This window comes from Macaca fascicularis, chromosome 3 (assembly GCF_037993035.2).
Source record: "Macaca fascicularis isolate 582-1 chromosome 3, T2T-MFA8v1.1".
In the NCBI taxonomy this organism is placed as follows: Eukaryota; Metazoa; Chordata; class Mammalia; order Primates; family Cercopithecidae; genus Macaca; species Macaca fascicularis.
Genome location: NC_088377.1, coordinates 150,017,072 through 150,030,319, shown reverse-complemented (window position 1 = coordinate 150,030,319; position 13,248 = coordinate 150,017,072). Strand labels below are relative to the sequence as shown.

The 13,248-nt window shown below is 36.1% G+C and overlaps 1 protein-coding gene across 3 annotated transcripts in view; it reads left to right on the top strand.

The window, feature by feature from the left end:
• Nucleotides 1–12,368, top strand: part of PNPLA8 (patatin like domain 8, phospholipase A2) — a 50,081-nt gene extending 37,713 nt beyond the window's left edge. For all 3 annotated transcript variants that reach the window (XM_065542460.1, XM_065542461.1, XM_065542463.2), the window contains 2 exons: nucleotides 4,604–4,799; nucleotides 11,319–12,368. In XM_065542460.1, the coding sequence (XP_065398532.1) occupies nucleotides 4,604–4,799; nucleotides 11,319–11,593 (471 nt within the window). In that variant the 3' untranslated portion in view covers nucleotides 11,594–12,368. The remainder of the gene's footprint in view (nucleotides 1–4,603; nucleotides 4,800–11,318) is intronic.
• Nucleotides 12,369–13,248: the final 880 nt, after the last annotated feature.

The window sequence follows — 13,248 nt, the reverse complement described above, 5'->3', positions numbered from 1 at the left end:
GTGAGTGCTTACTCAGTGTCAGGCACTGTGCTAGCTGGGAAGGATATAAAGATTTTTAACCATAGTTGGCATATTGTTTGTGCTTCCTGGATCCTGCCCTCAAATAGTTCAGACAAAAGAATGTAAACCCAGTTATAGAATAAGGTGAAAATTTAACCATCAACATATGTACAGGATTAAGAAGTACTATAGAGGTGATTTATTCTGTCAGGGTCAGCTTAACAAAGAAGTTGTCATCTGACTTGATGTATAAAAATTGGGTCATTGATTAGGGATAGAAAATGGGATAAGGAAGGGAAAATGGGGAGTGATTCCTCAATGGTTACAGAGTATGGGTGGTAAAAATGTTTTGGAAATAGACTGTAGTGTCAAGATACAGTGGCTTACACCTGTAATCCCAGCACTTTGGGAGGTCGAGGCTAGAGGATCGCTTGAGCTCAGGAGTTTAAGACCAGCCTGCTGCAACATAGTGAGACCCTGTCTCTACCAAAAAAAGAAAAAAATATTAACAGGATGTGGTAGTCCACACCTGTAGTCCCAGCTGCTCTGGAGGCTGAGGCGTGAGGATCACCTTAAGCCCAGGAGTTAAAGGTTACAGTGAATGCCACTGCTATCCAGCCAGGACAACAGAGCAAGACCCTGCCTCAAAAAAAAGTAGATAGTGGTGATGTTCACAAAACATTATATAATTAATGCCACTTAATTGTACCCTTAAAAATCATTTAAATGACCAATTTTATGTTATATTAATTTACCACAATAAAAAGCAAATTTTAAAAGAAACTAAGAAAAAAAGTCAGAATAAGATAATAAAAAGGCATATCGACGTTGTCCAACGCTTACTTTCTGGTACGTGTTCTGACTTTGGATTTGAAGTGATTAAATATACATTAAAAGCAATAAAATGTATTTGTAAATTTTAGGCTATTAAGCACATGTATAGTATACTGCAGTTCAAACACAATCTGTGTGTTCCTCTAAGAGATAATAAGTAAATTATTCAATCAAGTCATTTATCAAGTCGATTTTACTTTGGCAGTTAGCAGTATGCCTGGCACATGCCATCTATAAAAAAATAACTGTAAATATGAATACTTGAATGAATGGAAAGGCTACAGGAACTACCACAGACCCAACATTAGCCCAATGACGTATTGATAGAATAGGCATCTGAAAAGAGGAGGCTAACTATAAAAGAGAGCTTAAGAGTTAGTGTGCCTCACCACTAGATTAGAGTGAGCCCAGAAACCTTAACTGCTGCACTGTTTTGATAAAACGTGAGTAAAGTTTAAGGAACAGAAATTTACTTTGAAAAATGGTTAGCGAAACTACAGGAAACCTGCCAGTTTTTTGATTTGGGATTGATTTTGCAGTTATCGTTTCTTGCTAAAATTTGTTTGCCTCTTCATCTTTTCCCTTTTTTGTCTTTTCTGATCATCCTTATATAGGCTTTTATATAATGAAAATGTGTTTCATCTAAAATACCTACTTGATTAGAAGTTACACAGGGTATAACAAGTATAGAATTTAAGATTTAAATGGTTTAGTAAAAAAATAATGTTTTCTGCCAAATTAGAATTTAAATGTTACCTCTATCACAGGATAGGTATCATTCTAATAATCTGTTAATTGAAAACAAAGGAAAAAGTTGAAAGGATTAAATTCAAATTTGTACATGAGAAAGCCTTTAGGAAATAGCTTAATTATTACCACCTGCATTGAAGGAATCTAGATTTTTACAAAGTTCAGCAATACAAATATAAATACCTATCCAATTTATTACTTTCAACACATGTATAAAGATAGCTAAATTTAAAACTAGTTCTTTTCAACTGGTGAATGGATAAACTATGGTATATTCAAATAATGAAATATTACTCAGCAATAAAAAGGAATGAATTACTGACATTCACAGAGACATAGATGAATCTCACAAGCATTCTGCTAAGTGAAAGAAACCAGACCCAAAAAACTTATGCTATATGATTCCATTCATTTTGATAACAAAGTTCAATGTGTGACCTTGAAGAGTAGTTGGATGAATAGGTTTTTGGAGTAAATGTGGCAACAAACCACCCATGCTAAAATGGAGAATAGAGCAAGCAATAAAAAGATGTGGCAAACTGCTTTTCTGAACGTCAACACAGCCCTGTGTATCCCAGTTATCTCAAGGGTATCACAAAGCTACACATTGGTGATAAATGGTGATAAATGACATTTGCCATAATAAAGGTCCATTAGCCTCAGGCTGGTTATTCTATAACTAAAGAGCCAGTTAACTTTCTCTGGAAAGTGTTGTTAGTATTTAGGAACATTTCTATATATTGATAGCTGCCTCCTAATGTGAGCTTATTGATCCAACCAGAGTATTATTTGAGATACAGGTTTTTGAGAAAGTTGTTTTGTAATGCCATAAATGAAGACTTACCATAATCTATGGTTTGCAAAATACTGCCACTCCCCCTAAAATAACTGAGCAAAAATTTGTGAAAAGATGAGGAGTGTTCTTCACATTCCATGAGAAATTTTAGTAACAATAGTATACTTCATTAGTAGGGCAAAATCCTATATGATGTTTTTAATGGGACCTTCAAGCCAGAGCACTAATGGTGGGGTAGATGATTTTCCACAAAGAAAACTACTTGGGAGAATTGATTATATTCCTGTATACAAGCAGAGAATAATTGGAAATCAAAATTGTAACAAAAGCAGTATAGTTTACAGTAGATCCAAAAAATTAAGTACTTAGGTATAAATCTAACAAAACATAGAGAATCTGTATGTTGAAAACAGAAGATGAAAGAAATAAAAGAAGACCTAAAGAAATGGAAAGGCATACCATGATTGAAAGATGCTACATGGTAAAGATGTGAGTTATTCCTGAAGTGATCTATAAATATAATGCAATGCCAATCAAAACTCTAGTAGGACTTTTCAAAAATTATACAGTCAGATTCTAAAATTTATATGGAAGGGCAGAGGAATGAGAATAGTTTAAACAATTTTATTATTTATTTGTTTATTTATTTAGAGACAGAGTCTCGCTCTGGCACCCAGGCACAATCTCAGCTCACTGCAACCTTCACCTCCCAGGTTCAATTTATTCTGTTGCCTCAGCCTCCGGAGTAGCTGGGACTACAGATGCGCACCACCACCCCCAGCTGATTGTTTGTATTTTTAGTAGAGACAAGGTTTCACTATGTTGTCCAGGCTGGTCTTGAACTCCTGGGCTCAGGCAATCCGCCTGCCTCGGCTCCCCAAAGTACTAGGATTACAGGCATGAGCCACTGCACCTGGCCTAAACAATTTTAAAAGAATAAAAAGTTTCAAGGAATCACACTACTCAATTTAAAAACTTACTCTAGAGGTACAGTAGTCATGGCTACTGTATCAGTGTGGTATTTGCATAAAGATAGATATATAGATAAATGGAATTAAATAGAGAGTTCGGAAATAGATCATACATATATGGCCATTTCATCTTTGACAAAGATACAAAAGCAATTCAATGGAGAAAGGATAGTCTTTTCAGCAAAAATTGTGTTGAAACAATTGGTCATCTTTCTCTCTCCCTCTCTTTTCCCCTAACCCCCCACCACACACACAAACACACCCCAGAAACCGTGACCTAAACCTCGCACCTTATACAAAGATAATTCATAATGGATCACAGTTCTAAATGTAAAACAAAAACTATGAAACTTTTAGAAGAAAAACTTGGTGACCTGGGTTAGGTGAAGACTTCTTACAATTATACTGAAATCATCATACATGAAATTAAAAAATTGAAATTGAAATTTTGAGGCTGGTCTTGAACTCGTGGACTCGAGTGATTCTCCTGCCTCGGCCTCCCAAAGTGCTGAGATCACAGGCATGAACCACCATGCTCAGCGTATTTTTCTAGATTTTAAATACAATATAATGTTGATGATGTAACATATTTTCATATGGTTCTACAGTATATTTTATTATAGTTTGACCATAATTTTATCTACTTTTATGCTAGTACATTTTTATAGTGCTCTATCAGCATATTTTATTAATACCTTTGTTTCCTTTTGAATTCTTCAAAATAATCTTGATTATTGATAAATACTTAGAAATATAAAGTTTTGTCTATGTTGTTTACATTGTATCTGCGTTATAATGAATGTGATCCATTGAAATTGTATTGTTAATAGAATTTCAACTAACTTAGAATTATTTGGTTATATTTGACTTGTGAGAGAAGAACTAATTTTAATTGTTTGGTAGAACCACAGTTCTTTCTGTTAGGCTTTAAGTAGAACCTGTATTAACCACTAAATAAGATAATGTGTCTTTGAAAAGTAATTCAGTTCATTTCAATATTTTTTAGCAAAATATGCAAAGCAACTAAGAAGTTCAAAGAACTTTCATAATAGGAAAGGAAAACTTAATAAGAAGTTTCTTTATGAGGCCAATGAGTCTTCACATGAATTTTTTTGCAGCTGTAGTCTATAAATAAAGAAATGTACTTTTAAGGAACCTCTTAGTTTTAAATAATTTATTTAGCTTATTACATAGTTCAGCTTTTCCTGTGAGTCAGTTTTAAGAGTTTCTTTTTTTAACTTGTATTTTGCAGGATGGAGGTTTGCTTCTGAATAACCCTTCGGCTTTAGCTATGCATGAGTGTAAATGTCTTTGGCCAGATGTCCCGTTAGAGTGCATAGTATCCCTGGGCACCGGACGTTATGAGAGTGATGTGAGAAACACGGTAACACACACAAGCCTGAAAACCAAACTTTCTAATGTTATCAACAGTGCTACAGATACAGAAGGTTAGTCTTGTTTACTGTTTAAAATACTTCAACTTCTAGCATTCTAGCAGTTTTTTGGTGGCATATGTTGGTCCTAACTGCAAAGGCATATGATATGTCTGTATTGTGGGTTTAGGAAGGATATGGGAGCAAACATTTTGTTGTTTTCCTTTCTTGCTTGTTTCTTCTTAGGTGACTAGAACAGAGACCGTTTTCCATTTGAAAGCTAGTGCTCCCTTTGCCCACTTACTGTTGGAGAAGTGCCTGAAGCTGGATAGCACAACATTTTGTTGGAGACTCTGAAGCCAGTTAAGAAAGGGAAAAGCAACAAAAGGAGTCAGATTGGTTCAAACATATACATGATAGCAAAGATTTAGAGTAAAGGGCATTCGATTATTTAATACTGTGAAGGCAAACTGGAATGAGAATGTGCTCTGCTTTTACTCTTGCTGCCCCTATAGTTTAGTCTTCATACAGAGGCCAAAGTCATCCTTTTAAAATGCAAATTAGGCTGGGCACAATGGCTCACACCAGTAATCCCAGCACTTTGGGAGGCCGAGGCTGTTGGATTACTTGAAGTCAGGAGTTCGAGACCAGCCTGATCAATGTGGTAAAACCCCGTCTCTACTAAAAATACAAAAAATTAGCCAGGCATGGTGGTGTGCACCTGTAATCTCAGCTCCTTGGGAGATTGAGGCAGGAGAATCACTTGAGCCTTGGAGGCAGAGGTTGCAGTGAGCCAAGACCACGCCACTGTACTCCAGCCTGGGCTACAAAGCAAGACTCCGTCTCAAAAAAAAAAAAAAAAAAAAAAAATGTCTGTCTCCTTCTTAAAACCCTCTTTCAAGTACCTTCTCTAAAGTGTGTCCATCCACCCTTTAATTCTTGCTGGTCACCAAACTTGCTAAGCACTCTCCTACCTCAGGGACCTCTGTAGTTGTTGTACTCTCTGTCTATAAGGCTATTTCCCCAGATAGGCACTTGACCCTTATTTCATTCAGGTCTCTGTTGAAATGTCAGAGGGACCTCAGAGAAACCTTTCCTGACTGCTTTTCCATCTTCCTTATCATCTCGCTCTAATTTCTTAGCCTGCTTCTTTTTCTCTTTCTCTTACAGCATTTATCTCATTATAATTATATATGATATATTTGATTGTTTACTTATCCTTCTGTCTCACAAGAATGCAAGGCAAGAATGTATCCAGTTTACTTTGACTTATCCAGTTTGCTGTTGACTCCAGTGCCTGGCATATAGTAGGCATTCTGTGAGCGTATGTTGAATTTCTGGTTTTGGCCTTGAGGTGTTTGTGTGTGTGTGTGTGTTTTTCTTAGAAACAGGATCTCACTTTGTTGCCCAAGCTGGAATGCAGTGATAGTCATAGCTCACTGCAGCCTCAAACTCCTGGGCTCAAACAGTCCTCCCGCCTTAGCCTCCTGAGTAGCTGGGACTACAGGTGCATACCACTGCACCCAGCTAATTTTTTAGACCTTGTTTTGTAGAGATGGGGTCTCCCTCTGTTGCCCAGGCTGGTCTTGAGCTCCTGGCTTTAAGTGATCCTCCTGCCTTGGCCTTCCAAAGTGCTAGGATTACTAGCATGGGCCACTGGGCCTTGCCTTGAGGTTTAGCTTTCCTCATTTTACTATTTTGTTTTTAGTTATTGGGTGAAACGTTTTATTAAATTAAAAAAAAATTAACACTTAACAGCTCCTTGTATTTGAACCTCATTCTTTTCATATCAGCATATTATTGGCCAAGTCATTAACATAAGTGAGAATCTTAAACTCCCCACTGAGGACTTTTATTCATTGAATGAAAACCCAAAAAAAGCTCATATGCTAGATTTTTCACTATCTGAAATTTTTTTGCCAGATCAGTGAAATACTCTTTTTTTCCCAGCTTTATTGAGGTCAGACTGACATAAAAATTGTATATATTTAAGTTGTACAACAAATTGTTTTATTATAAGTATACCTTGTATAATGATTCCCATAATCCAGCTAATAACCTTATCTGTCACCTGACATAGTTACTATTTTGTGTGTGCCTGGTAAGAACACTTAAGATTTACTCCCCTAGCAAATTTCAAGTAAACAATACGTAATACATTGTTATTAGCTATAGTTACCATGCTGTACGTCAGATCTCTAATAGGTAGTCATAACTGAAAATTTGTACCCTTTGACCAACATCTCCCCATTTCTCCCACTCCCCAGTGTCTGGCAACCACCATTCTCCTCTCTTTTTTTTATTTCAACTATTTTAGATTCCACATAAAAGTGTTACCATGCACTACTCGTTTTCCTGTGTCTAGCTTAGTCCCCTTAGCAGAATATCTTCCAGGTTCATCCCTGTTGTCGCAAGTGGCAGGATTTCCTTCTTTTTTATGGCAGAATAGGATTCTTGTGTGTGTATATACTGTCGTTTCTTTATCCATTCATCCATGGACACAGATTGTTTTCATATCTTGGCTATTATGAATAATGCAGTGAACATGGGTGTGCAGCTATTCCTTCAAGATAACGATTTCATTTTCTTCAGATATATACCTGGAGTGGGATTACTGGATCATATGGTAGTTCTCTTTTTAATTTTTTGAGGAACCTCCATACTGTTTTCCATAGTGGCTGTAGCAATTTACATTCCCATAAATAGTTTACAAGGGTTTCCTTTTCCCCACGTCCTTGCCAACACCTATTATCTCTTGTCTTTTTGATAACAGCCAACCTAACAGGTGTAAGGTGCGATCTCATTGTGGTTTTTGATTCACATTTCCCTGATGGCTCAATAAAATATCCTTACCATAAGCCATTTGCTGAGACAAGTGACTTTAGTCGGGCAGTCTCATAAGAGTTAAGTCTGTACTTTTTGCAAACCATGTAATGGGCTTATTTAGAATTTTCAAGAAACATGAAATGTTGCCTCAGTGTACCTGCACTCTAGTTAGAGACAAATGAGTAAAAATTTAATAAACTCAGTTAACTTTGAAAAAGATATAACAAGAATTATATTGAAACATGTACTTACTGATACTAAATTGCTCTTGGCCTACAAAAACAACAATTTCATAGGGTTTAATATGTGGTGAATTGCTAAATAAATGGTAAATGATTGTAAGTGATTAAGACTATGAATTAAGAAGAGGAATGAGAAAACTTGATTGGTGTAGACAGCTTATAAGATGTAAAGTAGACTTGATGTGGGTCTTAAAGGATATATAGGATTTGGAGATTTTAAAAGAGAGTGAAGACTTCCTCTTCTGGACATCATAAAATATTAGTGACCAGATATTTCCTCTCACCTTAAACAACTAGAAAAGTAGACAGAACAATGGTTTTCAGACATTAGATAACAGGTAACATAAGACAGTGATCTCTGAAAGGAGAATGAATGAGGTCATCACTGTTAATGTCCAGTTTGCTGCCTGAAAAGAGTTTCTATACTATAGCATAGGGAGGGGGCACCAGAAAAGTAGGGCAGTCTCTTAGAGTTGGAGAAACAAAGTTTGTAGTTCAAGGAGGTCAAGGAAACTAAAATTTGTGGGCTATGTGCAAGATCTGAACAGTGAAAACTACCAAACATTACTGAGATAAATTAAAGACCTAAATAAATAAATAGATATACTGTGTTTGTGAATTGGAAATCTCAGTATTGTTAAGGTATCACATCACAAATTGATCTATAGATTCAATACAATTCCTGTCAAAATCCAAGCAGGCTTTTGAGGGATAGAGATTAACAAGCTGATTGTAAAATGTATATGGATATGCAAAGGACCCAGGATAGTGGTCTCCAACCTCTTTGGTCCCAAGGACTGGTTTCGTGGAAGATAGTTTTTCCACGGATCGGGGTGGGGAGGGGAGGGATGGTTTTGGGATAATTCAAGCACATTACATTTATTGTATGCTTTATTTCTAGTATTACATTGTAATATATAATGAAATAAGTATACAGCTCACCATAATGTAGAATTGGGAGCCCCGAGCTTGTTTTCCTGCAACCAGATGGTCTCATCTAGGGGTGATGGGAGACAGTGGCAGATCATCAGGCATTAGATTCACATAAGGAGCACACAACCTAGATCCCTTGCATACTCAGTTCACAATAGGGTTTGCATTCCTATGAGAATCTCATGCCACCACTGATCTGACAGGAGGTGGAGCTGAGGCTGTAATGCGAGCGATGGGGAGTGACTGTAAATACAGATGAAGCTTTGCTTACTGGCCCTGCCACTCACCCCCTGCTGTGCAGCCCAGGGGTTGGGGACCCCTGACCTAGAATATCTGACACAATTTTGGAAAAAAGAAAAAGTTGGAGGACTTACATCTGCTGATTTAAAGACTGTAAAACTACTTTAAGCAAGGAACTGTGGTGTTTGAATATAGACATATAAATCAATGGTATGTAATAGTCCAGAAATTGATTTATACATGTAAACTCAAAAGACTTTTTACAGAGGTGTTAAGGTAACTCAGTGGGAAAGGACAGACTTTTCAACAAATGGTCCAGGATGATTAGATACTTATATCCACAGCGTTGACCTTTATCCCTTTGCACCATACACAGAAGTAACTTGGAATGCATCACAGTCATTCATGGCTACTATGCAGAAATACAATTGAATTTTTTTCTATTGACCTTATATAACTTCAAACTTGCTGAACTCACCTATTCTAGTAGCTTTTTATAGCTTTCTTAAAATTGTCAACATAGGCAACCAGGTTGTCTGTAGAGTTTTACTTCTTCCTTTTTAATCTACATGCCCTTCATTTCCTTTTAATGCCTTACGGCACTGAAAAGGACCCTCCAGTACAGTGCTGACTGGAAGTCGTGAGCCTAGACATCTTACCCTGTTCCTGATCTTAGATGGAAACCTGAATCTAAGAGCTGAAACTATAAAACTTATAGAACAATATGCTGGAGAAAACCTTAATGACCTTGGGTAGGTAAGATTTTTTAGATATGACATAGAAAATATGAACCAGAGAGGAAAGAAAGAGATAAATTAGACTTTGAATTGTAAATTCTGCTCTTTAAAAGATACTTTTTATGAAATGAAAAGGCAATTCATACACTAAGAGAAAATATTGGTAAAACATGTATCTGACCCATCATGAGGTATAAATTTATAATCAGATTCAAAATATATAGAGAATTCTCATATACATGTATATATGTATATATACGTGTGTATATATAAAAAATATAGGCCAGGTATGGTGGTTCACGCCTGTAATCCCAGCACTTTGGGTGGATCAGTTGAGCCCAGAAGTTTGAGAGCAGCCTGGTCAATATAGTGAGATCCCATCTCTACAGAAAAATAAAAAACTATCTGGGCATGGTGGCACACACCTGTAGTCCCAGCTACTTGGGAGGCCAAGGCAGGAGGATCACTTGAGCCCAGGAGGTGGAGGTTGCGGTGAGCCATGATTGCACCACTGTCATATAGATAGGACACAGTGATCTCAGTGAAAAAATGGGCAAAAGATTTGAACAGACACTTCATTGAAGAAGATATACAAATGACTAATAAGTACATGAAAACCTTCTCAACATAATTAGTCATTATGGAAATGAAAATTAAACCACAAGATAACACTACCTCTGCAATGCAAAACTTAAGACTTGACATACTAACTTTGGGCAAAGATGTAGAGCAGTGAGAACTCTAATATATTAGCGGTTGGAATATAAAAATGGAAGACAGTGTGGCAGGTTTTTTTTTTTTTTTTTTTTTAATAAGTATACCCTTTACCATATGAACCAGCAATTTTATTCCTGCATTTTTGCCCAAGGGAAATGCAATCATGTGCACATGAAGACTTATGTGTAAATGTTTATAATAGGGTTATTTCTAGTAGCTAAAAACTGAAGAGAGCCAGACCAGAACTGCAGAGAACAAATTGTGTTGTATCTATACAATGGAACACCATTTAGCAATGAAAAGAAAGGAACTACTGATTTATGCTACAACATGGATGAATCTCAGAAGTATTTTGCCATGTAAAAGAAGGTAGATACTTGTGATTCTGTTTGTATGAAATTCGAGAAAAGGGAAAGCTGGCACCAATTATAAAGAGGCTTAAAGGAAATTTTACAGTGATGGAAATGGCTATGTCATGATTGTTGTGCTTACACAAGTGTATACATTTGTCAAAACTCGTCAAACTGTACAGTTAAAATTGGTGAATTGCACTGGATGTAAATGATATGTCAATGAAGATGATCCCAAAAAATTAAAAACAACAAAAAAAGGAAGATTGGAAAGGGCGTTTCAGCAGTGGTGAACGGTATGACCAAAAGCATAGAGAGAATAGAACAAGTAAACTAATTTCACAGAATAATGTGTTTTGGAAGATGAATTTTATCTTGTAGTTTTACCCATTACTATGGATTACTTCTACTGTTAGTTTGAATAATGAAATTAGTGAATCTTTGTAATGTGCCTAAAAAGAAGATAATTTTAAATAAAGTTAACAGTTCATTGCTCACTTTATCCCCTCTTTTCTTCTCCCCCTATCCTTTTCTTTTTTGCTTTAACAGAAGTCCATATAATGCTTGATGGCCTGTTACCTCCTGACACCTATTTTAGATTCAATCCTGTAATGTGTGAAAACATACCTCTAGATGAAAGTCGAAATGAAAAGCTGGATCAGCTGCAGTTGGAAGGGTTGAAATACATAGAGAGAAATGAACAAAAAATGAAAAAAGTTGCAAAAATATTAAGTCAAGAAAAAACAACTCTGCAGAAAATTAATGATTGGATAAAATTAAAAACTGATATGTATGAAGGCCTTCCATTCTTTTCAAAATTGTGATGAGTATATGCATATGGCCTCATAAATGAAGCCCTGTTCAGAAGGTCCACCACATTCAATAAGGAATTGTGGGATTCGACATGAGTTAACTTTGAAATACTTACGAATTCTGGAGAATCCTGAAAAAGATGGTGCTTTGACCAGCTTGCACAGTACAGAGAATATTCTTGGTTACAGAATTCATATGGGAACTAGACTTTTAAGATGTTAATAATTAACTAAGCTTTAGTAACCTTACTGTGCTAGTTGGTTTTAGTAGATGTTGGTGTTATATTGTTTGATGTTTGAAAATTTATTAATATATGTGCCGAACAAGAAACCGAAAGCTATATTGTACTTTGTGTTTTTACTTTAGTCCTCATAATCATGTTAAATTTATGTGATCATTGATTTTATTTCATATGGAAAAGCTAATTTCTTCTTAAATTTATGTTACCTAATCTCACTAGCTATGTTCTCCAATCCACACTGCCTTTATTGTAATATCGTCTAAATAGATGCAGAAAATGGAATTTTCTCTATTAAAGTATTTTACATTTGAAATATGAAAGAACCAGATACAGTTTTCTATTCAAATATGTTTATTTTAACATTGGTTAAAAAAGGTGAAGTTCCAGTCAACCACTTTTTAATCCCTAAAATTTCAAGATAATGCTGTATTAACTTTTCCAGATCTAACACTAGCTTATTCTTCCCTGTTATAAAATGGTTTGAACTTACTGAGAAAATATTCCTATCATTAACAAAAATAAACTATTTAAATAATCTGTTAAAAGGCTAATGTCATTTTAAAATTAATTTTTGTTCATAATGTAGCTCCACTTTAGCCTTTGAATACACCTGGCAGCAGTATGCTTAAAAATTACAAGTTAGGGCATGGCATGGTAGCTCACACCTGTAATCCCAGCACTTTGGGAGGCCGAGGCAGGCAGATCACCTGACGTCAGGAGTCCAAGACCAGCCTGGCCAACACGGTGAAACCCCGTCTCTAATAAAAATACAAATATTAGCCAGACATGGTGGCGCACGACTATAGTCCCAGCTACTCGGGAGGCTAAGGCAGGAGAATGGCTTGAACCTGAGAGACGGAGGTTGCAGTGAGCTGAGATAGTGCCAGTGCACTCCAGCCTGGGCAACAGAGCAAGACTCTGTCTCAAAAAAAAAAAAGAAGTTACCTTTCTTTTAACTCCTTTGAACTGTCTGGATTTCACAGAAGTTGATAAGATGCACTTACATGGAACATTGTTTATGCCAAACAAATTCATCTTTGTTGTATCTATTTGTCACATAAATCCTTACATGGAATATTTAGATTTCTCAAGAAAAATGAAACAAAGGTAAGTGCCACTTGTTTTAGACATATAAACTAAAGCTAGACCCGGTTGCCCAGATAGTCATACTGCTTCTTTGCAATGTCAGTTCACAGAGGCTGTGAGATGTGTTTCAAGGAGTGGAGTTGAGAGTCTGGATGCTAATCCTGTTTTTGCTGCAAGAACCCTTCTGTTTGTGACCTTGAGGAAGACAAATGTCTGTAGACTTTGCGTATCCCATTTGTAAAATGAGGAAAGCTAGCTGTAAAATTTTCTAACATCTGAGTTATATCAACTTTAGATATAGTATAAAATAGGAAACTACCAATGATTTCTAAAGATAAT